The sequence below is a fragment of the Colletotrichum higginsianum genome, chromosome 1, assembly GCF_001672515.1.
Source record: "Colletotrichum higginsianum IMI 349063 chromosome 1, whole genome shotgun sequence".
Taxonomy (NCBI): Eukaryota; Fungi; Ascomycota; class Sordariomycetes; order Glomerellales; family Glomerellaceae; genus Colletotrichum; species Colletotrichum higginsianum.
This window is the reverse complement of record NC_030954.1, coordinates 4,848,409-4,875,786: the sequence shown is the minus strand read 5'-3', so window position 1 is coordinate 4,875,786 and position 27,378 is coordinate 4,848,409. Positions and strand designations below refer to the sequence as shown.

Here is a 27,378-nt window from a genome sequence, read left to right as displayed (position 1 = left end):
TGTGTCCTGGAATAGGTGAGGTACTACTGAGATGGTGGGTGGTGGTGTGGTGTGGCTAGTGAGGGAGGGAGGCAGGTGGGCAAAAAGCCTGGGTGCCGAGTAATTGACGTCATTTTCGCGCTTCCCGTAGGTCGAGACCGCAGTGGGGCCGCGTCTTCCGGGATGTGATCGGAGCTAAGACACACCAAAACACTGAAATCCTTCTTCTCATTCGTAGCTACAGTATGTCGGTACCGCGCCATGAAATGCTATACCTGTACGTGTACATCCTACCTAGGCAGTTTCCAGATGATGCTAGAATGCCACATGCTTACCACCGTATAACCTCATCGAGTGGTGGACCTGCGTTCAGGGCGATCCCCGGAGCAAAGCGTCCACGACAAGACCGACGACCCTGCTGGCCCAGGTCCGTGACCTTGCGGGTCTCGCAGTCACCAATCCCGATGAATAGACGTAGGTACGTACATGCGTATGAGAGGTACGTGCTTCTTGCCCCACAGCCAATGACGTCTCTTTGACACCACGCTGCTGCTTTCCCTAGGAAACACGAAGGAAACTTTGACGAGGATTGAAGCTCCAACCTCCAGACGAATGTAAATTTCTTTAAAAAAAATGGGAAGGCAGTGATGATTGACTAGGAGGGAAGGACCGTCTAGGAAGGAGGGCGTAGGAAAGACCCACAGCCGGCCTAGGACCGCCCGCACCAAACCCGATGCCTTGCGATGCGATCGATGCTCCTGGGTTGGGTTCCGCGGGTCTTACACCATCCATCCCATCACCACCTGCAGCATGCGGTCTCCTCAACAGACTTTTCCTCCCTCCTGTGCTCTTCAAGAATTCGGGTATCAAGGTGGATGTCGTCGGAGAAGTATGTACAGTAGCTGGCCAAGGTGAGGGAGGTGTGAGGTATGTACAGGTAATAGTGTACTGCACAGGTACTGCGTTATTCTTGGTCACAGTCCTTGGTGCAGGATACCCTGGCTGCCCCGGCGGTTCCTTGACGTATCCAGTCTGCATCATGTGTCGTCCGCCCTGCCACGAAGCCGTGTAAGCGTCTTGGTCACGGTATCTGTACATACGATGCTCAAAAAAGTCAAACAAGCAACAATGCCACTCCAGTCCGTTTCTTGCCCGGGCGGGGCCCTCTAGGTCGCTACCTGTACGATGGATGTCGTCCGCCGAGAGACCCAGGAGACCCAGGAAGCCAAGGAACCTGACGGATTCCCGCCCATTATCATCACTCTGCCGTTTCTTTTTCTTTTCCCGCCCTTCCGCCCCTCCTTCCGCCTGCAACCGAGTCGTTGATTCTTTCTTTCTTTCTTATACCTTTGCACCCGCGTTGATCTTCCTCAGTCTCCCCCCCCCCCTCCTCCTTCCGCTCCCTATGTAAACCCGTCTTGGCCGAGTTCAACGCCTCTGCCGCACATCTCACCTCACTTTACTGTACCTACTCACCGTCCTCACCATTCACGCACCTCTTGCATATCTGCCAAGAACATTAGCAACACACACACACACACACACACACGCACACACGCACACACGCACACACGCACACACGCACACACGCACACACGCACACACGCACACACGCACACACGCATACACGCATACACGCACGCATTAACCATATTACCCAACGGGCTAACCCTCGCCGAGGTGAGGTAACAGCATCATGACCGAACAGGAAGTCGTGTCACGCTCGTCGAGCACGCTCTCGCGCTTTGCTCACAAGTTCACGTCGCCGCTGAAGTCAACATCAGCCAGTCCGACTGTTTCCACCCATACCAAGACGACAGTCTACGAGAAGAAGTCACCCACCTCGAGCTCCACCAGCCAGTCTAGCAAATCTAGCAAGTCCAGCACAGGGCGCAGCCCAGCACGGAGCGGCGAGCTGAAGCGCCAAGAACGCGGCGAGAAACTTCTGCGCCGACAGGAAGAAGAGCGCCAGCTTGAGGAACGTCGCAGAAGAGAATATGAAGAAGCCCGCCGCGCCGAAGACGACGAAACCCGCGCCCGCTATGGCGAGGGCGACGAGACAGAATACCCGACCGAGTTGACGACCATAGGCGAGGCCGTCAAGCTGGACGTCGGCACCAAGGTGACGTTCCGCGCAAGAATCCACACCCAGCGCAACATCTCGAAGCACCTCGACTTCATCCTCTTCCGCGACCAGACCGACACGATTCAGGGAGTCCTGGCGGACACAACGCCCAACATGGTCAAATGGGTCCAGCGATTGCACCCGGAGTCTATCGTCCAGGTGTCTGGCACTCTGCAGAAGCCGCTACAAAATGTCAAGTCGGCACACTATCACGATATCGAGGTGGACGTTCACTCTATCCACCTGCTCAACCCCGCCAAAGCCCCTCCGTTCAGCAACTACCTACCCCCGGACAGCATGAACTTCCGCATGAACAACCGTATCCTCGACCTGAGGCACCCCAGCAATCAGGCGCTTTTCCGTGTGCGCGCTATGATAACGCGCAAGTTCCGCGAAACGCTCGACAACAGCGGTTTCATCGAGATCCAGACTCCCAAGCTGCAGCCCGCCGCCACCGAGAGCGGTGCCGAAGTCTTTAAGCTCAACTACTTCGGAAGGCGAGCTTTCTTGGCACAGAGCCCCCAGCTGGCCAAGCAGATGGCCATCTCTGCCGACTTTGGCAAGGTGTATGAGGTGAGTAAAGAACTCAAAAATGGCGACCCCGCCAAGAGACGAATTGTCCACCGTGAGAGAGAGAGAGTGTGTGTCGCTGACATGCTGTAGATCGGCCCCGTGTTCCGCGCCGAAAACTCCAACACCCACCGCCACTTGACCGAGTATACCGGCCTTGACATCGAAATGAAGATTCACAAGCACTACCACGAGATCATCAAAGTTCTCGATCAGACCTTGAAGAACATTTTCGCCGCTGTCCACTCGATGCCTGAGCTTAAGATTATCCGCGAGCGCTTCCCAAGCGAAGACCTCGTATGGTTGGACGAGACTCCCATCATCCCCTTCCCCGAGGGTTTGCAGATGCTGCGCGACGATGGCCGCGACGTCGCAGACGAAGATCTCTCAACGCCCGACGAGATTCGCCTGGGCGAATTGGTCAAAGAAAAGTACGGTACCGATTACTACATCCTCGACAAGTTCCCCGCCAATGCTCGCCCGTTCTATACCCACAAGGCCGAGGACCCCTTCTGGACCAACTCGTTCGACATCTTCGTCCGTGGCCAGGAGATTTGCACGGGCGGCCAGCGTATCAACGACCCCGAGGAATTGCGCAAGAACATGGCAGAGAAGGGCATCTCGGAGGACGACATGGCCGAATACCTGACGGCTTTCGACCTCGGTGCTCCCCCACACGGCGGTGCCGGACTCGGACTGGATCGTGTTGTGTTCCTGCTCCTCAACCTGGGTGACGTTCGATACGGTACCCTGTTCTACCGCGACCCAAAGTCCCTGCCCTCGCGCTCTTTCAGCCTGCCGCACCCGGCCGCCGACACCACCAAGGCATGGGCCGGCAAGGAGTTGCCACCGCTGGAGGAGCTGATTGCCAACTACGGCGACGCCTCCAACACGTCGTGGCTCGACGAGCGGTTCGAGATCTGGCGCCACGGAAGCGGTGCCGCGGTCGGTTATGTCAAGCAGGGCAAGTTCGCCATGATCACCGGAGACCCGCTCTGCGATCGGGGCCAATACGAGGAGGTCATCCCGGCGTTTGTTGAGTTTGTCACCAAGGAACTCAAACTGACGCCCGTGTGGATGCTGGTGTCCAACAAGGTGCAGGAGATACTCGGACGCCGCATCGGCTGGCGCACCATGAGCTGCACCGTCGAGCAGCGGGCTGACGCAGACCAACATACGACGCCCGACGGCCGTGCCGCTAGGAGGGTCAAGCGAGAGGGCATCAAGGTCCACGAGCTCAAGCCCGATGAGGACTTTATGAGACGCGCCGACCAGTCCATCGAGGCATGGAAAGAGAAGCGCAAGGGCAAGAAGCAGGTCCATCTCACCGAGATCCGGCCCTGGATCGACCAAGCCCACCGACGCTACTTCGCCGCCGAGAAGGACGGCAAGGTTCTGTGCATGGTCGTCCTCGCACAGCTCGCGCCCAGGCACGGTTGGCAGGTCAAGTGGGCGCTCGACTTCCCCGACGCGCCCAACGGCACCATCGAGGTGCTTGTCGAGTATGCCTTGTCATGCATCTCGGGCCCCGTGACTTTTGGCGTTGGTGTCAGCGACCGGTTCGTCCCCGGCGAGCACCTCCACGGCGTCCGGGCCAAATTCCTAAGCAAGACGTACGCCGGCATTGTCAAGAGCCTCGGGCTTGGAAAGAAGGCCGAATTTCGAGACAAGTTTGGCGTCCTCGGCGAGCAGGTATACATCTGCTATCCGCGCCGTGGCGTCACGCTCTTCGACCTCAAGGAGATTGTCAAGTTCTTCACAGATGAAGAACAGGCTAAATAAGATGTCCTAACTACTAATGAAGGGGAAGGAAATATACAGGAGACGGATAATGAATAGCACGGCATGCTTGAGATTCTGTTACATCTACATTGACAACACTGCGTTTAGATACCTTTCTGTTCTGTATTTTATCCTTTGTAGATGATGATACCAGCGTAGATCGCACTGCGTTCCTTTTGTCATAGCACATATCCATAGCAATCATCACAGCACGCTTCACAGCATTGGTCAGCCAGTCTGGTGATTTTCATCAAGAGCCAGTGATCTGGAGTTGGAGGAGCAGTCCGAGTGATTCAAAAGTGAAGCGATGCGTCCGAGTGGTTCTTGGCTAGTCCAAAATTTCAGGTCAGTTTTTGATTCTGCTTGTTTTCACTTCAAAGGGGGCTTCGTAACTTGTGGCCTAACACCTCAGCGTCTAACATAAGAGTAGGTCTCAACGTAGTATTGCGTGCAAAGTACTCTCATCAGTCCCCTGATTGCAACCTTCACGGATTAGTGGAAATGCCTGTCTCCAAGGCGTGTCTTGATCGTGTTCATGATACGTTCGTGGCGGTACAACAATCTGGATATCGTACATTACAGAATCAGACCTGCTCCCCTTCTCATTCTTTCCGCCTTGTTCACCTCCCCAAGACCCCTCTACCACGCTATCAACATTCAAGAGGAGCAAGCGGCTTTGACCGAAATTACCAATTATCCCAAGCCTCTGATCCAACAGTGTGTTTGTTGGTGGACCACTGCGCTGAAAAGAGAGGATCGCGGAGAACAAATCGCAGGGCCCCCCGAGGCACAGCTCGAACGCAAGTAAGGACTAACAGATTGAGAAGGGACGACTCGCTCCCCAAGACCACACAAAAGAACAAAGACGGGTTGTAAGCGGTAAGGCGAAGGCGTCTGCTGGCTGGCCAGGACATTGGAGAAACGAATACTACTACCCCCCCCCCCCCTATCCCTCTATCTTAACATGTACTCTTCCAACCTGTAAACGCGCGCAAAAGGCCGGCTTTCGACCGACGTCGGACAGACGACAGTGGGCTGCCGGACAGTGTCGCAGTTTTGGACAGGTAAAAAGAGAGGGAAGTGAGGGAAGAGGAGCGTGAGGGGTGGTTCTCTCAGCGGCGCCCGCCCCTCTTACCCTTCCACCGTCACACACACACACACACTCACTCAGTTCATGGGCTGGGGGTTGAGCCGCCTGAGCTCGTCCATGGAAGAGATGGCGACCTCCTTCTCGAGCTTGTCCCAGCACTCCGGGTGGGCGAGGGCCGAGACCCAGTAGTTGCCGTTGAGGTCCTTGCCGAGGATGGTGAAGACGTTGCGAGAGAGGATGCTGCGGGTGCGGGCGAGGGAGTGGTGGTAGGCAATCTTGCCGGGGGGCGGGCGGCTGAGGACCTCGGCGATGCTGGCGTTGTTGTTTGCCTTGTTCTTCTCCGGGTCGCCGGCACCATTGGGTGTGATGGAGTCGGCGGCGGGCTGGATATCTCCGTTGACGCCGGTAGTGCCGGTAGTACCGGTAGCAGTAGCAGCAGCATCTGAAGCAACAGGTTCTGAGATGCGGGGGATGACAGCCGGGGAGAAGTCGATACAATCAAAGAACTTGCAGCGGGCCCAGTTGGTGAAGATGATGAGCAGGCTGTTGGTATCGCCGAACAAAGGCTGGGTCCGGCAGCGGCCGCAGGAGCGCAGGCGGCGCATGAAGGCCATGATCTGGGACGGGGTGGTCTGGGTCTGGATGTCGTAGCGGAAGCAGCGGGCGACGTAGCCGAGGGGGGCCTTCATGACCTCGGCGGCGCTGAGGAGGGTCCAGGTGCCGAGGGCGAAGTTCTGGACGTAGAGCTTGCCCGGGGCGAAGACGCTCTTGAGGCGGCCGGTGATGTCGACGGCGTTGAGGACGGTGACGGGCCGGTTGGAGCCGCGGGCGAGGCAGACGAGGCGGGTCCACCAGGCGGTGAGGACGTCGCCCTCGCTGACGAAGGGGGCCTCCTCGGTGCCGAGGCCCTTCTCGTCCATGGCGTGCAGGTCGGCCATGGCGCGGGCGCGGAGGGCGGCGACGAAGTCGGCGGGCAGACAGAGGATCTTGGACTCGATCTCGGGGCGGCGGACGATGTCCCAGAGGAAGCGCAGGCCGAAGCGGAAGCGGCGGAAGCCCTTGAGCTGTCGGGGGTCGAGCAGGAAGGGCTCCTTCTCCGGGTCCGTCTCGACGCCGACGTCGTCGAGGATGTCCTTGCGGGCGCCGTGGATGGCGGGGACCTCGACCTCGCGGCCCGCGAGGACCTGGGACCAGGCCTCGACGAGGGCCTGCATGCCGGCGGCGCCGAAGAGGACGTGGGAGAAGAGCAGTCCGACGAGGGTGGCGTCGTTGAAGGAGACGACGTGCAGCGAGATGCCGGGCTCGTCGGAGCAGAGGAGGTCCTCGAGGGTCAGGGGCGCATCCTGGCGGGCGCCGAGGTGGTAGAAGTTGATGACGCCGGGCTGGACGGACGCCTTGGCGGTGGCGGTGGGGAGGTGCTTGGCCGTGTTGTGCTCCTTGATGCTGAAGTCGTGGACGTCATGGGAGAAGCGGATGGCGGGGCGGGCGGTGGTGAACTGCTGGGGGACGTGGAGCTCGAGTTTGTTGTCGTCCTGGGGAGGGAAGTCAGTCAGTCAGTCGACCAGCGAGTGAAATCTGGGCCATTCCGGAGTTTTGGTCAAAGAAAGGATTATTGGCTTGAGTTGACTTGAGTTGATGGTTCTGGTCTCTCACTCTCACTCTCACTTTCTCTCTTCTTCTCTCTCACTCTCGACGAAAGGGGATCGGATGTTCTGAGAGGGAGGTCCACTTACAGTCAAGCGCATACGTCCGCCGAGCTTCCTCCAATCGCCAATCTCCAGGAGCTTGGAGAGCGAGACGTGGAGCTTTTCGGCGTCGAGGACGTCGTCGAAGCGGAGGGTCCAGTTGAGGAGCATCTCGCGGAAGGGCTTCGTGTCGTCGAAGAAGTGGACGGGGTAGACGTCGTCCGTGGCCACCCTGGGCACACGGATACGCTTCGTTTTGACGCCGATGAGGGAGCGTACGTAGTCCATGATGGGACAGAGAGAAAAATGGAGATGGGAATTCAGAAAAGAAGCAAAAAGACAAGAGGGAAAAAAAAAGGGGGGGGTATTCGCTGTTCTCTAGCCGCTGTTGTCTCTCGTTACTGTTTTCTCGTTTTCCTCTTGGCTGTTGGCCGCAAAGAGCTCTGACAAGACTTTGTTCTAGCCACAGACCAAAACAAAAAAGGCCAGAACAGAACGAGAAAAAGAGAAGATGAAAAAAAGGGTGGGGGAATCAATCCAGCCGTTTAACACACGTAAAGGTCGCAAAAGATGACTGACTGGCCGGCGTCGAGGGCCCGAGAACAAGACAAGAAAAAAAGTCGTCGGATGCCGTGCTTATATGGCATGAACGAAGGACAAGCCGTCGAGGCCGAGATGCTGCGGGCCAGCAGAACCCCTCAAACATAGTCCATGACCAGCGGCTAGCTGTCAAGGGACATCTCTTTAGTCCGCATGTTTTAACAGTACGTCCTGTCCGTCCGTCTACCTGTCAGTCCTCTAGCTCGCTGCGAGAAGTGGTTTCCCGTAGGTTTGAGGCAGGGTCTGAGCTGGTGGTTCATTGCGCTGGTACCTGCAGCACCGAGAAACATGCTTTGTCTACCTAGCCTAGGAGGAGGGAGCTTGTATATGTGCGCTTGGTTGCGGGAACGCCCCCGAGCAAAAGTGAGAGAGGAGCCAGAGAGATAGAGAGAGAGAGAGAGAGTGTGTGTGTGTGTGTGAGATTCAATTGTGCCCCCTTGAAGTATAAAGCGTGCAGCCGTTCGTTCCAGTGTCCAAGGCTTAGTTGCTTGGTGATGGAGCATGAAAGCGGTGATCATGCTGCTGCTACTGCTGCTCCCCCATCCGTTCTCGGCTTGGCAAAGTGACCAAAGCTGGACGAGCTGTTGGTTGGTCTCGGCTGTCACCTATTGTGCGTGTGTGGAGCTTTCTTGAGGGATCTCATACTTCCAACAGTGATGATCCCTGTCTGTGTCTGGTCCCTTTGCAACGCGATTCGCGTGTTAGTGTTACGAGATGCGTTGACAAAAGGGGACCAAACGAACCCCCGCCACACCTCCTTTCCCCCTCCTCTCCGGGGATGGGCGAAGCTGTTATCTCTCGGCGGGAAGTGGAGAACACACCACGGAGCCGGCCGGAGAGAGCTGTGTGTAAGCAAGCAGTCAACTGTTTAATCGATGCCTATCCCATTTCGTTCCGCATCGGTTCCCCGCAGTCTGGATTCGGCCACATATTCAGATAGTAGATAACAACGACTCCAACCCCCAAATAAAAAGAAAAGAAGAAAAAAAGCCGTTGATTGGCATTCTTCTCTCGTGAGGAGACGGCCCTTTTCACAGACGAAAGAAACCTTGAGTTGACAGCCCAGCCGCACCACGAGACAAGATGACAGCACAGGCGTACAACCTTTGGGTCGGCGGCCAGGAGAAACCGGGACATGCAGAGGGGTTCGTGAACAATCCTCCCCCCTCCCCATCCACACTATTTGTGCTCTGGCGCCATGATACGATACCCCGCAGCGCGCGCGGAGGGACTGGGCTGCAGCAGGATGAAGATGCTCATCTCATCCGTGCTCTGCCTGTCGCTCTCTCTCTATCTCACTGTCTCTCTGTCTCTCTCTGCGTCTCTCTCGCGCGCGCGCACGTTTCGAGACTATGCAGCTCGTGCTCACACCGCAACAGGATCCCGGTTGAAGACCCCGCGACGGGTGAGGTGTTTGCCCAGTACGTTCTCTCACACACTGCCTCCCCCCCCTTCTGTCCCCTCGCGCCGTCCAATTTCTCATGAAAAGTATCGAGTATCTGACTGTCTGACTGACTGCATGCAGCTGTCACGCGGCGTCGCCTCAAGATGTCGACGAAACCATCCGCCTCGCGCACGACACTTTCAAGGCCGGAACGTGGTCCAGGCTGCCGCGCCACGTCCGGGCCGACGTCCTCGACAGGACGGCAGAGCTCCTGACGGCGGAGCTGCCCCAGCTGATCCCCCTCGAGGTGCGCCAGACAGGACGCGCGATACGCGAGATGCGCGCGCAGGTGCCAACGCTGGTCAAGTGGTTCAAGTACTACGCGGCGCTGCTGCGCACCGAAGAGCGCGCGGTGCTGCCGACGGTGGGGAAGCTGCACAACTGGGTCGACCGCGTGCCGCTGGGCGTCGTGGTGCAGATCACGCCCTTCAACCACCCGCTGCTCATCGCCGTCAAGAAGCTGGCGCCCGCCCTCGCCGCGGGAAACAGCGTCGTCGTGAAGCCGAGCGAGCTGACGCCCCTCACGACGCTGCTGCTCGGCGGCATCCTCAAGAGGGCGGGCGTGCCCGACGGCGTCTTCAGCGTGCTGCCCGGCTACGGCGCCACGACGGGCAGGTCCCTCGTCGAGCACCCGCTCGTCCGCAAGGTCGACGTCACGGGCGGCACGGCGGCGGGCAGGGCCATCGGGACCATCGTCGGCGGCAACCTGGCGCGGTACACGGCGGAGCTGGGCGGCAAGGCGCCGCTGGTCGTGTTCGAGCAGGCCGACGTCGACGTGGCCGTCAATGGCATCGCGTTCGGGTCCTTCATCGCCAGCGGCCAGACGTGCGTCGCCAGCACGAGGATCCTCGTCCAGGAGAGCATCCTGCCGGGCGTGCTGGAGAAGCTCAAGGCCAAGGCCGAGTCCATCGCGCGGCGGATGGGGTCGCCGAGCAACGAGGCGTCCATGATGGGCCCGCTGATCTCGGCGAAGCAGCTGCAGAACGTCGAGGCGCTCGTCGAGGAGGCGGTCGCCGGCGGCGAGGGCGCAGCGTTCACGGGCGGGCGTCGCATGTCTGGGACGAGCAGCCTCGACGGCATCGACTTTGGCAAGGGCTACTTCTTCGAGCCGACGGTGCTCGTGTCGGCGGGGGGCGGTGGTGACATCCTCAAGACGCGCATCTGGCGCGAGGAGGCGTTTGGGCCGGTGGTGGTGGTGGCGCCTTTCCGGACGGAGGACGAGGCCATCGCGCTTGCCAACGACAGCGACTTCGGGCTGGGGGCGGGCGTCTGGACGCGCGACGTGGCGCAGGCGTTTCGGGTGTCGGAGCAGATAGACGCGGGCATCGTGTGGGTGAACACGCATCACCGAAACGACCCCAGCAGTCCGTGGGGCGGCGCAAAGAGCGCGAGCGGCGTCGGCAGCGAGAACGGCGTCGATGCGTACCACGCCTACACGACGACCAAGAGCACCATCATCAGCTTCGCGAGCCCGGACGAGGCGCTGGCGGTGGACGACTGGTTCCGCGAGGGGGCCGGCGATGTGCGGTACGGTTAGGCTAGGCTTGTCTTCTCGTCTCCTCTCGATATTCCTACCTACCTCTCACATCTATGCATTATACCTACCTAGACACATTCAACATACCTGACTATGCATAATCACCATTTACGTTCCCGATTCAACCCGGTCAAGGAAGGCTTGACTTGTGAGTGAGGAAGAGGGAACAGACGGTGAAAGAGGCGATGACGCCGTGTTCCTCTCATGTTCGGGGATGAAGTGAAGGGCCTGTTTGTTTCAGAGGAAAAAGTATTGAACATGCTGTCAGTGCGGCGTATGCATGCATGCATGTTCTTGTTGCAAACCAAACGAAACGGCTTGTCAACGAGGTGCGTCTGAGACTGCAGATCCAGATGTAAGTAAGTGCAGCATATGCAGATGACTTGGTTGGAACGAGTCAACAAAAACAGAAACAAAAGCTCAGTCTATCCTCCTCGGACGGATGACAGTGAGGGGAGGGAGCATGCACTAGATAGGTGAGTGAGTGAGTGAGTGAAATCTCTTGAATGAGAGAGAATCATCAAAAAATAGGTAGGTAGCAAGCAAGCAACCACACCTTCTTTTCTTCTCCCAATTTCTTCAAAGAGAGTGCCAAAAGATAGGTCCATCCAGGATTCGAACCTGGGCCTACGGAAGAGACTGAGTATGATCAGAATCCGACGTCCTAACCAACTAGACTAATAGACCAGTGCTTTTTGATTGCTGTGATGAAATCGCATCTTTCGAAACTCATAATTGGCTGCTGCTAGACGGGTCGGCGCCGACTGTTGGCAGTTGTCTCCGCCCCCTCCCCCGATTTGCTTCTATTGCTACAATGTTCATTCTATCCTTTCGATTCCCCCAAAGACTTTGCGGAACGGCGGGGACAAACAGCTCTGGGAATTGAGAAACATGTCTCTATCCGCTCTCATGTTCCACCAGAAACAGGAGCCGAGCAAGGTTTTGATGCTGCACATGGTTTCCATGCGGCTATCCGATTTCCCTGCCGCTCGCCCACGGCGCATGAACGGTTCGGCCGGCGCTGCGTTCGTCGACATGGGCAAGCTTTGAGCCTTCTCCAACGGCGTTCCATGCGTCGGTTCGTTTTGGGCCATGAGTCCTCCCGTTCTGGAATGTCTGATCCATCGTCCCGGCTTTCATTGAACGAAAAGAGGTGCCACAAGAGAAGCTCGGGAGCATTGAGTCCATCAACCCACAACGTCCCGCTGCCGTATCCGCATGACATCATCCGAACGCCATCCGGCGAGGGCCCCCGGCCGCATCAGGGAAACCGAGAGTGGAATGAACGGGTAGGCATGCACTTTGACAGTCTGTGAATGGGGGGGGATGGGGAGAGCACATCGCACCACCACACACTACACCAGACCATCCCGAGGACAAGGGCGCTGAAGCCTTCAGTTCGGTGCAACTTTGACAGGAACCAACACACACTCTCTCTCTCTCTCTTTGTGTGTGTGTCTCATTTATCTGGTGGATTGCCCAGCAAAGACGTTGGAACTGACCACTCTCACCCTGCGTGCTCTGATCTTTCTTGGGAAACGCCCCCAAGTTCCTCCACAACCAACCATCAACGAACTCGTCCAGCCTTCAAACTCGTCGCCGAAAGCATTGATTCTCCGTAACCTAAACATGTCTCCTGACTCTCGTCCAAAGCAGCACATCGTCTTCTTGACGGGGCCGACGGGGACCGGCAAGACCACCATAGCAAAACACCTCACCGAATCTCTTCACATGACCTTCATCGAGGGCGACGACGTCTGTGCCCCCCCCCCTCCACGACGCAACGCTCACTGACACCCGCCGCCCAGTACCACCCCAAAGAAAACGTCGAAAAGATGCACCGCGGCGAGGCCCTCACCGACGACGACCGCTGGGGCTGGCTCGACGCCCTCCGCGACGAGTCCCTCCGCGAGCTGGATCGCGACGGCGAAGGCGGCGGCGATGGCGTCGTCGTCACCTGCTCCGCACTCAAGCGGGCCTACCGCGACGTCCTGCGCGGCGCCTCCCACCCGGAGAGGGACATCTTCGTCCACTTCGTCACCCTGCACGCCCCCGAGCCCGTGCTCCTCGACCGTGTCAGGCACAGGCACGGCCACTTCGCCGGCGCCAACCTCGTGCACAGCCAGTTCCAGAGCCTCGACCCGCCCCAGGCGGACGAGCCGGACGTTGTCGCTGTCGACGTGCGGCCCCCAGTAGAGGAGGTCAAGAGGGACGCGTTGGCGAAGCTCAAGGAGTTACTGGGTAGATAGTTGGTTGCTGACGGGAGAGAGTGGCGAGCGAAACGGAGGGGGGGGGGGGGCTAAATGCATTTTGTTCGGTATTAGAGTTGACTCATGCAATGCATGCAGCATGAAGAATGAACTTCACCTGAATGGCGATGACACCAAGCACAATCCAATCTTTGTTCTTTTTTTTTCACCACTAAGAGAATGGTGACCCCTACAAGAACTACGTTTTGTTTCCCCTCCGTTCCATGTTGGATTCAATCAACTGTTCAAGGAGAGAACTTAGGGTTTTGCCGCCACTTACTGACCACAGCTCATCCCTTGCATTGCTCAAGTCCCTTGTTGCTTCAATGCCTGGCAACAATCTCAAGTTTTCCCATTCATCAATGCGTACCAGATAAACGAATAAGCAGATGGCTGGGGCGCCTTCCCCTTGGTATTAAACCGATGCTAAATTCAGTCAGCAGGGAGTTTGACTTCAGGGGTTGTCGTGGCAGCCCTTACACCGATGAATCATGAGGAAACGTGTAGGAAAGAGTCGCAGTCGAAGGAGCTAGCTGTTGGGTACGTGTATGAACCTCATGAGGAACAATCGCCATCCATATGTGCTTCTCATGCTTATCACCCTGTCAAGACATGAGCACGACTGTTTTCAATGATGACAAGCTGGAGAGAAGCAAGGAGTGACTTACAACAAGTGTTCGTCCCATACTGAGAATTGAAGTCTTGCGATGAACCAATTCGCTAGAAGATGACCTCTACGAGAAACGAACGGGATAGGCAACGTGTCTTCTCGGAAGGTTAGGCTTCCCGAGGCCTTTTCGACTCGAGATATGTCTCGTCGTCGCTGAAAATCGATTGAAAAATGCCAGCGCTGCGAGTAGGTTCCGTCACTATGAAGGTCATGCGTCGTCAATATGGCGTCCATCTTCTCGTCGGGCGCGTTACTACTCACCAGATCACGGTGCAGGTCAACGATGCCGAGACACTGGACATCGTCACCGAACAAATACTATGGACCAAGTTCGAGATGTGTCCCGATGCTAGTGCAGTTCTGGTGACTCGGGCTGTGGGTTGGGGTGTTGCCATCTTTCCGCCAACAGGAATTCCGGCTGGACATCGCTGAGGAACCCGGCCAGCTCGTCCTCGACCGGGACTTCCTCCTCGTGCTGCTCGTTTGCCTGTTCAAAGTCGGTCGCGGGCGGGACCCCGTGCCACTCGACCGCCGGCCGGCCGATGCTGTAGTACGTGACCACCTGCCCGTCGGCCGCCCTCTCCACGTAGACAAGACTGTTGCCGGGTCCCCTCTCAAACACGCCTGGGTACTCGCGCCTCTACTGCCGCAAGAGCCAGAGGACATATTCGCCGTGTGCGTAACCGGGCGCTGCTCGCGGATCGGCCGGCTGCTCCAGTTCAGGTCGATCCCAGGGCGGCCCGAAGACCGCGTCGACTTCGCGGATGAGTTCGCGGACGGACGGCATCGAACCGGCATAGTTCCAGCTGGAAATGAGAGCCGGCACGTCTCCAAATTGGGGAGGCTGCGCGCCGTCTCTTGAAGTCGAGATTCCTGGACTGTAAGCCGAGGTCACGACCAGACCTGACAATGTGCCGGCTTGGCCAGGACTCATCGTTCCGCTTCTGCTGCTAAAAGGGTGAGGCAGCTGTGGTTGAGGTTGACCGGAGACCGGGCTGCTGCTGGCTTCGTCTTCGGGCCGGTAACCTGCGTAGTCTCTTGGAAGCTCGTTCATTCTAATATCACAGTCGTTGCTGGGAGCTTTCCGGTGGGGATTCATTCGTCTTGATTACTTGGACAAGAGCCGGAGGGAATGATGGGGTGAAGTGAGGGCACAGTTGCACCGAGGACGTAGCTGGGCTCAGAGCTGCGGTCCTGTGGATGGGCTTAGGGCTGTACCAGGGAGAACCGAAGGTCAGAAGATTCAAACCAGCCCCAAATGTCGGCACCGGCGTGCTAGAGAGCTTTGAATCTTTCAATGGGAGGACCTTGGCTGTCATGAGGCTCGTAGTGGGACTCTGGGGTGCATGAGATGAACCACCCGCTGCGTAGAGCGGAGAGCCCACCCTCCAAGTTATTGTTGGGCTCTTGACGAGAAGCTTACTCGCCGCCATCCTCCATTCCATCAGCGCTGCTACGACCTTGAAGGGCTCATCCAGCTGGACTTTGGAGCCTGAAGGCCGCACCATCATCCGTCTTGGCTGTGGACGCGCCAGGGTTCTCGACGAGGGCAAATTGCAAGTAACGGAACTTCAGGAGGTCAGCATGAAAAGATCGGGCCTACTCCCAGCACAATTTCAGATAACTACGGTACGGCCTTGGGAGAACGTAACACTAAAACCACCAGGAGAGTGTACTTAACGATAGGTTTTCCGTCCTGATGGTTCCTGGGGACCGGCCCCCCGCCAATTGCGCACACGAGCCGTCTAGTTGGACGAATGTGTCTGGCCCGCTGGCTGCCTAATGATAGGGAAAGTTAAGATCAAATCTTCGCCGTCAAGGTATAGAACCCGGGTTGCCTGGTATGCTTATTTCGCAATCACGCGGATATCGACTGGTCTCGTGCAAATGTCTTTCTTGATCTCACTTCCCCCCTCATCACATTTTCGCCGGCCCGCATTGTCATCATACTCCTTGCATCTGAGATCGCCGCAAAGCATCATATGTCAAGTTTCTTCGCGAAAAAATGAAGCTCGCAAACGTCGCATCAAACGTCCTTGTCCTGGCCGCAGGCGTCCTCGGCCTCCCAGCAACGCCCGAGGCCACACGCGACCCTCTACACGCACGCCAAGTCAGGGATCCGGTCTGCCTACTCAGGACGATCTCGGAAGACTCCCACCCCGAGCTGTTCTTCGGCCTCCAGTACACCATTACGGCGGCGGTACCGGCGGACAGGGTGGTGGACGTCTGCCGGGCCTTCACGGCGGATCTAGAGTCGACGCGCCACTGCCGCGGCCAGTTCATCGCCGGGAGGCCACCGGTGTGCAGAGATGACCAGGGCGGTCTCAAGATCAAGCTATGGACTTACAAATCGTGTGGGCAAAACATGGTCCACAGGGCCTGGTTTCACGCGACCGAGAATAAGTACGGCTCAGTTCAGTGCGACACCATGGACGATATTTGGAACTAGATCATGCCGCAATAGGGCCAATTATTAGACACAACTACACACAATCCGAACGGCAGCCTTCACAGATACTATGTACAGCAACGCCCTCTCTCCCATCCCTACCACTACCGCCTACTGAAATCTCGTGGCCATCGATGTGATGAATCTTCTCACTCCCGGGCAGGGCTAATAGGTCCTTCAGGCTAGAAAGGGTACTCTCAGATGCACGAGATGTGACCCCAGTTGTTCTTCGTGGCACCGTAGAAGGCGGATTGGACCTTTTCGCTGCTGCAAACGACGCTGGTGGTGAAGTACCAGTACAGGTCGCCGTCGTAATAGCCCTCCTCGCATCCATTGGGCCGGTAGACCATGCAGTCGAGGTAGCCTTTGAGATTGTTCCAGAGGCTGTTGCACACCCGCTTGATATCCTGCCTGGGCACATCCTCAATTGTGATCTCGTAAACATAGGACCCGGCCCCTTCCATCCGTACGCAGCGCGAGTCGGCCGAGACTGTGCCGGCGAGGCCGGCCAAGGTGACGAGGGAGACAGTGGTGAATGACGGTAGCTTCATGGTGTTTCCGATAGATTGAATTCCAACGATGTTGATTCGGATTGGAACTGAGAAATAAAGAGTGTCTTGAAAAGAATGACGTGGGATCGACGGTGCCGGCCTGGAAAGATGGAAACCTCAACGTTGGCGAAAACTGTACGTTGGAGCCGATGCCATATGACTAGATATTCCGCAACCGAGGGGAATTCTCCTTCTTTTAAAGTAGAAAAAATTTCTCTTGGTTGTTGACTTAATACACTGCCAGAGAGAAAGCACTAGGGATGAACCCAAGGGTCAGGGAGGTGCTAACCAGCTGCCACAGCCATTGTTCCGCTTTTAGGACGAAGGAGGTGGAAGGGATAACATGGTGGTAAGGGAGCTGTGGTTTCTCTGTGATACAGTCACCATGCGGCTCTTTGTGTGACTCTTATGAATACGACCTCGGCCCATCGTCAGGCTTCTCCCTTCCCAATGTTTGGTCCGTGGCCAACGTGCAACTCACTTCGGCTCAAAGCAAACACTACCAGTGGCTTCATGGTGAACCGTTTTAGATCATTTGAATGAGGGAACTTTGTTGTTGCGACTCATTAGCATAAGGCAAAGGAATCGTTTTTGGATTAGGAGAGGTACCTAACCCTTAAGCATTACAGAGATGGAATCGATCGGCAGTAAACCGGAACTTGGCTTCAGGACTGGTCATCGTAATCCAGGTCGCTTTCGTAAAGCGTTGTCCATTTACCACGAGGAATACGGGCAACGATATCATGCTTTCCGACCAGGATGCAGGTCTCTTCCCTGCTGGTCAACAATGGAACGGTTGATCCCTAACGTTCCAGCATGGTACATGCTTTCCCCATCGATGAGTTTCCCAGAAAAATGTGTCTAAGTCTTAACTTTGCAGACTGAGCTGGATCCCAGCGATAAAGGCCGCGTTCCCATCTTCGAGTCCATCGGCTACAAGATGATCATGTCACTTCTAGTAAGAGGGGAGGTTTACCGAATTGCTAATGTCGGGAGATTGTAACTGCATACTTCCATGAGCGGCCCAGGTCTGACATTGACAGATTGCGGCAAGTGACGTGGGAGACATCAATCCCTCACGACATACCCTTCCAAAACTGGCTATTTGTGGAAGTGTAGGGAGGACCGTCCTTCTGTGTGGAGTAATATGTGTTTCGAGTTTGCGTAATGAGGAAGAGCCATAGTCATGGTGATGGCTGCCGCCTGACTGGCAGGCAAAGTATGAGTTCCTGCCTGTGATTGTCCGTGATACTGACCTTGACGTCAGTGACGTCAATTTTAGCGTCGACCACGTGACTGTGGCTGCGCGAAGTCACTTGTTTGCTAACAAGGCAGTTCTCGCCGCCTTTTCTGTGAAGCCCTTTCTCCTTCGTCTTCGTGGTCACCCTCAAAAAAGTCACGGACGTCGACTCGCGTTTCGCCTTCGCAATCAATCCTTACCAACCGAATTGTCCCACCATCTTGTTTTTGACGCGCTCTTTTCAGAGCACAGCTCAAGATGCCAACCCCCAAGCTCTCAGCTCAATACGTCGGGGCTTTCTTCGCACCGATGAGCCATCGAAAACGCAAGCGAGGCGTAGAGGTATTGGAGGACTTTGACATATCTCCAGCTTCTTTTCGAACGCCAAGTCCACTTCAGTCACCTTGTGGGTTTCTTCAAGACAATATCAATAGTCTCTAAGACTGCTGACACATTCATTCATTCATTCACAGCTGGGCCTCCCTCCTCGAAGAAGCGTAAAAAGAAGAAAACCATCGCTCGCCGCACTGCCTCCGGCTACTCTCCCACCCCCCGAGTCATGTCCTTTACGAAAACTTTAGGAAATGATTCGAACACTGGAAAATAGCCTTCCAAGACGAAGAATCACGAGATGAACATCATCATGGAGAAGAAAGGCAAAGTCGAGGGTGACAAGAGGAAGGAGGCTTCGTCTGTGTTTGAGGAGAGTGATGTGGAAGTCTCTCCTGTGAACCCAGTCTCCAGTCGCCCACAAAAGAAAAGTACGTTCAATTGCGACCTTGTAATTTCATATCTTAACCATTGAGTAGAAGCCACAGTTGCAAAGCCCTCAACATCGAAGACTGTATATCAATATGAGTTGGGACCACTGAGAGATGTGCCCTGCCTACGGTGTGTTCGCAGCGCCATAAATAGAATGTCTCCCATCCAGTGCCACGACAGCGACCGCAAGAGGTGCGTGGGCTGTGTTAATATGAGGCTTGCCTGTGAACCTCTTCCCGACACGATTCGTAAGAGAGTCCTTCAACTTCATGGGCAGCAGAATAACCCAGACACCTCGTACCGGGTATTTCATCCAACCTTCGCTGTCTTTCCTATGCTTACTTGTGCTGGCAATAGGAGAAAAGCCTCATCCGCTTTGCTCTGCGAGATATCCTTGCCCAGGAGAGGAAGACGAAGAGGGAGTCTATTGCCCCTGCTGGTAAAGGGCAGAGGGCCGCAGACAAAGAGAAGAAGGCCGAGGCGGACAGTGCAGAGCAGGCTGAAACAAAGAGCAGGGAGCGGGTGGAGGGAAATGAGGATGAGAGTAGGGGCCAGACGGCCGAAGGAAGTTACAATCCGGGGCCAGCATGTAGCAATATTGCTGCTGGGCCTCTTGCGTCTGGTTTACGAATCGCTATTGATAGCCTCGTTAGCAGCAGCGTAGTTGAGCCGGTGCGGCCTGCCTTTTCGCGGCTGCTGGACGATTACGCAGCTGCTCTCTTGAAGAAGCAGTAACCATCACTCTCTAGGATTCCACTGCTTGTCACGGAGACTCTGTTTTGAAACGGCGTTTGTTCCCCATAGCCAGGTGGTTAGCAATCGGTTAAATACGAAATAAGTATGCCTTGTTCTACTATTATCCCTCCTTCCCCGATGGTATTATTGGTGTATCGTGCAGGTCAAGGAACCCCCTCCCCCCCGAAGTACTTGAGCACTCGGTTGTATAAGTCTACTGGTGATGGGGGGCTTGCCGCTCAACAGCAGATTGAAAAGCAAACAAAAGTTTCGTTGGAAACATCCGTACGAGAGCCGACCGAGCGACACTTGATGGGTTACGTGACCCTGGCGTCCCAAAGCTTTCTCGAAAGAAATCTCTCTCTTCATGCAGTCGCTTTACCCCGCCCAGGAGCAGACTCAAACTTGGCTTGCCACTCGGCCTCTTGCTTGAACATAACGACGCATTGCAGTGCGCTGGGGTTACCGTAGTCTGGGTCCGCGCCACCCTCGAGAAGAACCTAGTGCCGAAGTAATTATCAGTCTCGCTGCGTCATTCAAACTGTCCAGGATAACCAAATCGAGACCTTGAGATGCCAGTTGAGATCAGAGAGGGTCCCGGTGCTCCTTACCTCGATGACTGCATCTTCCTTTTTGAAGACCGCTCCCGCCAAGGGACTCTGCCCCCTGTCGTTCAACCGGTTCGGGTCCGCTCCGTGCTGGATGAGCAGCTTCACCAGTTCCGCGTGCCCGTGGTAAGCAGCAAGCATAAGCTGGGATTCCGTCTCGTTAGTTTCAGTTACCAGTGTTCTCCATGCGATATCCGTACCAATGTGTCGCCTTTTTCGTTGGTCATGTTGGCGGGCAGGCCTGCCGGCAGGGCCTGCTGGAAGAGCGCGATGTCACCCTTCCGCGCGCCATCGTACATGCGCCCTGCCAAAGCGATAGCTTCCGGGGGCAGCTGTTGGGTTGCCTGAGATGGATCCATGTTTGCTTGTTCTAGGTATGCGTCAGCCCAGTGTGCACTTGCAGTAGTTCAACGGCGAGTGTCCTGAAAACTTCAACGACCTTCTTTGGGATGTCCGCTTCGAGATTCGGAGGACCAGCTCACCTTTACAGGATGGAAAGCCGTATGGGTTCCGGATGAATGACAGATCTCGCCACCGAAAGACCGACTTACTGACGGTTACTGATAGTTACTAAGTCTTCCGAGGTTGCGAGGAAGCAAGTTCAGGAAGCCAGCCACCGCAAGTAGTGGGGTAAACCCCGAATGCCGAATGCCAGACCCACGTTCTCGGCGGGGAATCGGTTATCCGCTGGAGGACTCTGGGGGGCCAATGGGCATCAACTGATTTGACATGTAAGTTCCGTCACCAACTTCTACTCGACTCGCTTTGATCAGGTTTAGGGGAGTTCCCAACTCGGGACTGTCTGGAATTGGACAAACAGCCCGCCAAGTCGACGAACGAGTTGCATGCCTAGTGAATCCGTTCCTGTCCAGATAAGTAGTCCTATCCTGAACATAGCATTATTGTCTTGTACTCGATGTCTCGATACATGCAGTTTCAGACACATGTAAAACCTCTGGTTTCTATAGGTTGATCAACACACGCCGTCAAGCTGTTGATACTACGCCGTCTCTAATTGTCTGCATTTCGCTATTTCGGCGATAAGCAAAGTCCGTACTAGTCGATGTGCGGACTTCTATAACGCCAAAATCTCACTGATGACTGTGGCGTTCGATAAGTATATTCCCGAAGTCGCACCTCACCTCGCGTCATTGAGTCGTCCGTGGGTGAGTGAGTACATGACGATGAAGCGGGGATAAAGTGGCGTTAAGACAGCCGCCCCGTAGATAGCTTTAAAGCCGGACGAGACCGCACACCGTAAAACGCGCCGCTATGGTCGCTGCAGACTGAGCTTGGTATTAAGTTTAAGTTGAACGCAGGTCTTGTTCTTGATAGTATCTAGGTTAGCCGGAACACTTGTAATTTATCAAAACTAAACCCGACAAGACGGTTGTACGTCGAGTACAACGCCTATTTTACCGACTTCGAGTCATCATGTCGTCAGCAAAGGGTCTCGCTCTTGTCACCGGTGCCAACGGCTTCATCGGATCCCGCACCGTCGAGGCGTTCCTCCTTGCCGGTTACTCCGTGCGCGCCGCCGTCCGGTCCCCAAACTCGGCGTCGGGCCTCCTCGGAGCACTTCCTTCGTATGCCGCATCCGGTCAGCTCTCCACAGCCATCGTCCCCGACATCACCGCACCGGGTGCATTCGACGAGGCGGTCAAGGGCGTGGCCGCAGTCGCCCACCTCGCAAGCCCGGTCGACTTCTCCAACACGAATGCCGAAGAGGTCCTGGGCACAGCCCTCAAAGGCACCCTTGGCATCCTGGACTCGGCCGTCAAAGAGCCGGGGCTGAAGTCGTTCGTCTTCATGTCCTCCATCGTCGCCAAGGCTATCAGCAAGATTCTATAATGAAGCGGTGGTGTGAGTCGATACTTGAATGAAATGACACTTGATATGAGTACCGCCAAGGGGGAAGGGTTACGAAGAACAGAAAGAAACGTGGGGAAGCACTCGAAACCGACCTTGCTCTGGTGCCCGTGTCCGGCAGCCTCTCTGTAGCCCAAAGTGAGCCCTAATCCCACGCACTCAGATCGTCGTAATTCGTAGTGTTGAATGGATAGAGGCTTCAATTCTCAGATCTAATTCATTTAGAGCAAGCAAAACGGATTACAATTAAGTAAAGTCCTCTTAAAGATGCAGGAAAAAGTGTGAAATTGAGTCTGGTGTTTGTAATTAATAGTGCTAAGAACCTGCTGTCTAGCCAGGCCAAACCTATATATTATACATAATCAGATCTGAAAATCCGAAAGCCAAGTGGATACTATGATCCTTTCCTCCTTATGGCCCTTATGAGCCATACCACCCCATTCCAATAGATGTAAGGGCCAGGAAATGGAAGTCGAGGTCACCTGAGGTCAAGAGGCTAAGGCATCCGAGATGAACAACCGACGCATTTCTCTCGATGGCAAGGGAATAGGGGCTGTGAACAGTCCTTCAATGGCTGTAGTGTGTGCATGATGAGCCTGCGGCTTGGTCTGCGACTAATACAAAAAGACCGTTGTTTATCCCTTAGGCTCGACTTTGTAACAATTCAATGTTTTAAAACATTAGTACAAATGAAGACTTGTGGGAGAGGTGGCCGGAATCGAGCGTAAAGCAGGTGTATCATCTTAACATGTTATCGATATCGATTCTCCAATTCAAGGGTGTTTTACAACCTTTCCTAATCAAGGAACATAACCCGCCAAGTCAGTGAGCACATATGTCTCCATTATTTCCTAAGGTTTGCATGGCTTGGCTGAATTACACACCGCCTAGTCGTCATACAATCTTACTAATCTAGGGCTAGGCGCCTCTCAGAGTCCTGGGATCATCATACAATAGACTGCAGATCTGCTTCTCGGTGTTTGCTTCAAAGCAACGGTAATTGACTTTGAGACTTTGAGCTTTGGCGTTTGACCCTAATCAATCATAAATCACAATACATTATTGAGCCCCGAGAACTCCGGAAAACGATTCCACTCATCTCAAACGGGTATAAGGAGGATTTACTAGTGTACCAAGTTCGGGATCACGCGGGTTGGTCTCGGTTTGAATTGACAGAGGCTAACAGCAACCCTATGCAGAATTGACGCCTAATTCTGAACCGCATCCCGTACCCACTGACGAATTCAAATGACGGTTGAAGTTGAATGCTCAGGCCACGGCAAGAGCAGTGGACCACCTTAGCCTTAGAACGCTGTACTGTAGAGCAACTCGGGAAGGAAATGATACATCTCACCTAGTCCAGTGTCCGGAACCAAGATATTCTTTCTTTCGCAACTTCTCTTCAAACTTATGATAGTTTGACTTCATGGCAGAATCAAGCAGTCAGCAACGTTTAGCATGAAACAAGAACACAAATTAATTCTCGATTTAAAAAAGAGATTTGTATTACTGAATTTTAGGCATGCCTAAGATATGTCGGGCCTCCCAGGCAAGTGTTTCGATCTCGGAGTACCTGCATTGCACTCTTCACTACCTAATTCTTCCTCCTACTTATTTACTTCCTGTTAGTATACAACTATAGGAGGGACACATCAAAAACAAGACAAGCACCAATATATCTAAGATATTTAAAAGTGAATACAAGGTGTTTAATATTAGCGAGTGTCAAGATTATATCTAATGTTAGAGTAGAGAGTAGGCCATTAATGTATAACATTCTTTCAGGATGTATAATAGACTAGATAGCTAATATATTTTTAAAAAAATTGCATTGATTACGTCTCAAGACTTATCAAGTATTCAAGCTCTTTCTTTGTAGAGACACGGTTTAAAGGTCTGTTGCGATGCGGGTACCGGCCAAACCGTTTCAGGACCTCCCTGTGCTCTGATGCGATTCTTGACAGAGTTTCAACCCACTTTTCAAGAGCTATTTTTCGTCGGCCAAGCACTCCTCTTGTCACTTGAAGCACCTGCTCATCTTCTTCAACCTCTGCTGGAACTCCAAAGAGGAGACAGAGACTGTCGCTAAACATTCGCTTATGCTCCAAAAACAACATGTTTTGCATTTCCATGCTTTCCGAGTGCTCTAGAGGCATATAAAACCAGAACCTTTGTGTTTGCCGGTAACGAAGAAGCTGGTCCTCGGGAATACCTTGTCGGATCGCCTCTAGGGCTACAGACAAGGCTCGTTCGTCGAAACTTTTATAGGCAATACCAGCCTTTTCCTCTCTAAAGCAATTTCGCGGCATTTGGTCAAGTAGAATAACTAGACTCATCCAATCAAGAGCAGACGTGAGTTCGGCTTTGGCAAGAATTTCGTCCCCTGTAGGATTAAGCCCCTCTAGAGTGGTTAATATCGAACCAAACTCCGCCCTGTATTTGGACAGCATTAGTTAAAACCTTTCTATTGGTGCTCAGAAAGACCTAAACCTACTTGCAGATGGCATCAAAATCCTCGCTCCGGGAGAACCATTGCAAAACATCTTCCTGAGATGGGACAAACATGTGGTCATCGTTAGGTATATTTGAAAACCAGACGCGGCGAACCTTCTCAAAGACATCGGCTGTAAGAAGAGCCGTAAGTTTAGCGTTGTTACTCTTTAAGGCTTCCATGCTGAAAATGGAGATCGAGTTGTTTAATAGATGCTAGCATGGGACGGCAAACAAGAGATATTAGATTATAAAAGAAATCTACACCTCTTCCGTAGAATAGTGACAGTTAGTAGCCCACTTCCGCAAAGTATGTTTAATGCTTGCGCCCCTGCGAATTTATCCGGGCTCTCGGGGTTTGAGAGGTGACTATATGTTAATTTGTAAGCTAGACCTTATTTGTAAGCTGAACCAAGACGAAGCCGGGCTGAAATCTTGTTCCCATATACCCGGACAAGACGTACGGCTCGGCAGTGCTTGCTTGGATGCAGATCCTTAGGTATGCTCTGTCAGCGGGTGATTCAGCATTACCGGAGACAGAACGCCCCCCTGGTACAGATGGTTGCAGCTGATGGGGCGCCGCGGAGCCAGTGCCGAGGTGCATCGGAGATAATCAAGGAGGACATCTACCTAACAGGGGGTTTTACTTTTACCTGCCACCAGAGTAGGCATTAAGCTGCTCAAGGCATGTAAAATTTACAACAATGAATGAGATAAAGTTTTATAAGTGATTAAATTAGCATTTACCTGTGGAACTGATCGGGTTATCAGCAGAGGACGGAGGATTTACAACACTTTATTACAATTATGTAATTGATTTCTCAGCAGTTTTGAGCTTGCTGGACTATACAGCTAAGCAGAGTAAGGAACTAATTATAAAGCAGGTTGCTTAACGCAGAGTTAGCTCACTAAGCTGTCTCCTCACAAGCTCTTTTAGATCTTATCCAACATACAACGCAAATACTAACGTCATGGAGCTTTTAAACCTTCTCCCCTCTTACAAGGACGTCTTGCTTTACAATCGCTTCCCAGGTACTGAAGAGGGTGGGCTACAAACTACGCTTTTCATCCCCCTTATCTTGTACGCAATCTACAAGGGATTGATTTTCCTTCGTGGACTCTACCGCCGACATCTACATCCGCTCAGAAAATTTCCTGGTCACCCAGAAGCTTGTGTATCTACTGCCTGGGCATACAGTGAAGCCCTTAAAGGTTACCCAGAAGAAACATTTGAAGTTCTACACAAACGTTATAGTAAGCTAACCAGTACTCAATACCCGATCTATTATCTGTGTCCCTCGCTACTCTTACTTTCTCTCCATCCTAAATACAATTGCTAAACAAGTGGCGTAAACTAGATACTAAAGCCCTCCGAGTTGGACCCAACGAACTCCATATCTCCGATCCTGAACTTTATAAGGTCATTTATAAACAGGGCGATTCTTTCCCTAAATATGGACCATTTTATGAATCTTTCGCCGCGTCTCACAGCCTCTTCACTGAGACGGATTCAGTTAAGCATAAGGAACGCAGACGTATTCTAAGCCCGATGTTCTCTCGTACTGGGATTCTGAAATTAGAGCCTCTCATGCATGAGAAGCTCAGTCTTTTGGATTCCAAGATCGAGAAGTTGTGTCATATCAAGGAGATCGACATATATAATGCTTTTAGGTAAGTGCTTATATACATCTACGCCTATATATCTATTCTGTCTCGTTCTTTACTTTCAGAAGATAGTGTGCTGCGCATGAGCAATATTACTAACTAGGTTTTTGGTATCATTAGGCTTTTAACATCAGAGGTTATCATGCAGTTTTCTTTCGCGAAGTCGGCCGAAATGATTAACGAACATGATGACAACTTTAACTCCCGGTTCACTGACGCTCTGACCGCCGCTGTTCATAGCGTATCCTACGCGTATGAGAACCCATTGGTTGGATACATTGGAAAATGTTTGCCCGCTTGGATTCTACGTATAATGAGTCCAGAAATGAGTAAAGTTCTCGATTTAGTGGAGGTATGATATAATGTTTGACTGGTTTCATCACCTTTCTTTATGTCATCGTGGCTAGTCGGCAACCTGATGCTAACCTTGTTTTGTTAAATCATTTCCAGTTCGGAGCCCAATGTGTAAGGCAGTGGGATACGACAAGGCAGGGCGATCAGAAGTCACATCCTGTTATTTTCGACCGTCTTACCTCGTTGACAGAAGCAGAAAAGATAACCGAAGCCATCGACATTCTTGTGGCCGGCTCTGATACGACTGCTTCTTCAGCCGCTACTGCAGTGGTCCAAATTCTATCACACCCTGAAATAGAGAGAAAACTTGTAAACAGTCTTGTCAACGCCATCCCGTCAGCAGCTGATTTACCTCCACTTCTTAAATTAGAAAAGATTAAGTATCTAGTACATTAACATAGAACATGCCTTACATGTTTCTATTCAGAGCACTACTCACTATTTTCTTCTAGACTGCCTGTGTCAAAGAGTGCATTCGCTTTTCCTCATCAGTACTAGGTCGCCTGCCTCGCGTAGTGCCATCCAATAGCAAGCCTTTAATTATTAATAGGCTAGTCATTCCGCTAGGTGTAAGTTAGCTTCACTTTTCTACCCAGACTGCAAAGACTTCAGCTCTTATCTAATAACAATAACAATAATACTCTAATACAGAAATTATAGACTAATTTTAAAATATTAATGTATAATAGACAATTGTCTCTATATTTGCACATACTATACACACTAGCGTTAGTATATAGGGGCCTAATACTTATTCTTTCAACCCTAATATTACAGTTAAATATCTAATAGTAGTATTTCTACTAATAGGTAGCTAAAGTTAGTACTTAATAAATAGTACTAGAGTCTTACTAGCTTATTAGTAATCTTTATAAGTAAGAATATAGTAGTTAATTGTATACTTAAATTGTAAATAACTTATTA

General features: G+C 53.3%; 12 protein-coding genes across 12 annotated transcripts; 7 read left to right on the top strand and 5 right to left on the bottom strand.

Annotated features, from left to right (window-relative positions):
* Positions 1-1,675: 1,675 nt before the first annotated feature.
* CH63R_01433 (Aspartyl-tRNA synthetase) lies at positions 1,676-4,456 on the top strand (the record flags this gene model as incomplete). The annotated part of the gene is made up of 2 exons (XM_018296408.1): positions 1,676-2,677; positions 2,768-4,456. 2 exons carry the CDS (start codon positions 1,676-1,678, stop codon positions 4,454-4,456), a joined length of 2,691 nt encoding a protein of 896 aa, XP_018164770.1.
* A 1,167-nt stretch (positions 4,457-5,623) lies between these two features.
* Positions 5,624-7,519, bottom strand: CH63R_01432 (Lysr family regulatory protein; the record flags this gene model as incomplete). Its single annotated transcript, XM_018296407.1, has 2 exons — positions 5,624-7,078; positions 7,280-7,519. 2 exons carry the CDS (start codon positions 7,517-7,519, stop codon positions 5,624-5,626), a joined length of 1,695 nt encoding a protein of 564 aa, XP_018164769.1.
* Positions 7,520-8,914: 1,395 nt separating this feature from the next.
* Positions 8,915-10,812, top strand: CH63R_01431 (Aldehyde dehydrogenase; the record flags this gene model as incomplete). Its single annotated transcript, XM_018296406.1, has 3 exons — positions 8,915-8,976; positions 9,211-9,252; positions 9,357-10,812. 3 exons carry the CDS (start codon positions 8,915-8,917, stop codon positions 10,810-10,812), a joined length of 1,560 nt encoding a protein of 519 aa, XP_018164768.1.
* A 1,629-nt stretch (positions 10,813-12,441) lies between these two features.
* On the top strand, positions 12,442-13,061 carry CH63R_01430 (Shikimate kinase; the record flags this gene model as incomplete). Its single annotated transcript, XM_018296405.1, has 2 exons — positions 12,442-12,567; positions 12,621-13,061. The coding sequence occupies 2 exons, from the start codon at positions 12,442-12,444 to the stop codon at positions 13,059-13,061; spliced, it is 567 nt and encodes a 188-aa protein (XP_018164767.1).
* A 1,019-nt stretch (positions 13,062-14,080) lies between these two features.
* Positions 14,081-15,239, bottom strand: CH63R_01429 (uncharacterized protein; the record flags this gene model as incomplete). The annotated part of the gene is made up of 3 exons (XM_018296404.1): positions 14,081-14,327; positions 14,376-14,776; positions 14,844-15,239. The coding sequence occupies 3 exons, from the start codon at positions 15,237-15,239 to the stop codon at positions 14,081-14,083; spliced, it is 1,044 nt and encodes a 347-aa protein (XP_018164766.1).
* A 497-nt stretch (positions 15,240-15,736) lies between these two features.
* On the top strand, positions 15,737-16,180 carry CH63R_01428 (uncharacterized protein; the record flags this gene model as incomplete). The annotated part of the gene is made up of 1 exon (XM_018296403.1): positions 15,737-16,180. The coding sequence occupies one exon, from the start codon at positions 15,737-15,739 to the stop codon at positions 16,178-16,180; it is 444 nt and encodes a 147-aa protein (XP_018164765.1).
* A 197-nt stretch (positions 16,181-16,377) lies between these two features.
* Positions 16,378-16,731, bottom strand: CH63R_01427 (uncharacterized protein; the record flags this gene model as incomplete). Its single annotated transcript, XM_018296402.1, has 1 exon — positions 16,378-16,731. The coding sequence occupies one exon, from the start codon at positions 16,729-16,731 to the stop codon at positions 16,378-16,380; it is 354 nt and encodes a 117-aa protein (XP_018164764.1).
* Positions 16,732-18,229: 1,498 nt separating this feature from the next.
* CH63R_01426 (uncharacterized protein) lies at positions 18,230-19,468 on the top strand (the record flags this gene model as incomplete). Its single annotated transcript, XM_018296401.1, has 5 exons — positions 18,230-18,377; positions 18,445-18,527; positions 18,579-18,732; positions 18,781-19,037; positions 19,091-19,468. The coding sequence occupies 5 exons, from the start codon at positions 18,230-18,232 to the stop codon at positions 19,466-19,468; spliced, it is 1,020 nt and encodes a 339-aa protein (XP_018164763.1).
* Positions 19,469-19,833: 365 nt separating this feature from the next.
* On the bottom strand, positions 19,834-20,435 carry CH63R_01425 (Ankyrin-like protein; the record flags this gene model as incomplete). Its single annotated transcript, XM_018296400.1, has 3 exons — positions 19,834-19,968; positions 20,080-20,220; positions 20,277-20,435. 3 exons carry the CDS (start codon positions 20,433-20,435, stop codon positions 19,834-19,836), a joined length of 435 nt encoding a protein of 144 aa, XP_018164762.1.
* Positions 20,436-21,510: 1,075 nt separating this feature from the next.
* On the top strand, positions 21,511-21,927 carry CH63R_01424 (Aldehyde reductase 2; the record flags this gene model as incomplete). Its single annotated transcript, XM_018296399.1, has 1 exon — positions 21,511-21,927. One exon carries the CDS (start codon positions 21,511-21,513, stop codon positions 21,925-21,927), a length of 417 nt encoding a protein of 138 aa, XP_018164761.1.
* A 1,853-nt stretch (positions 21,928-23,780) lies between these two features.
* Positions 23,781-24,618, bottom strand: CH63R_01423 (uncharacterized protein; the record flags this gene model as incomplete). The annotated part of the gene is made up of 2 exons (XM_018296398.1): positions 23,781-24,378; positions 24,440-24,618. 2 exons carry the CDS (start codon positions 24,616-24,618, stop codon positions 23,781-23,783), a joined length of 777 nt encoding a protein of 258 aa, XP_018164760.1.
* A 1,366-nt stretch (positions 24,619-25,984) lies between these two features.
* Positions 25,985-26,458, top strand: CH63R_01422 (Cytochrome p450; the record flags this gene model as incomplete). The annotated part of the gene is made up of 2 exons (XM_018296397.1): positions 25,985-26,106; positions 26,221-26,458. 2 exons carry the CDS (start codon positions 25,985-25,987, stop codon positions 26,456-26,458), a joined length of 360 nt encoding a protein of 119 aa, XP_018164759.1.
* Positions 26,459-27,378: the final 920 nt, after the last annotated feature.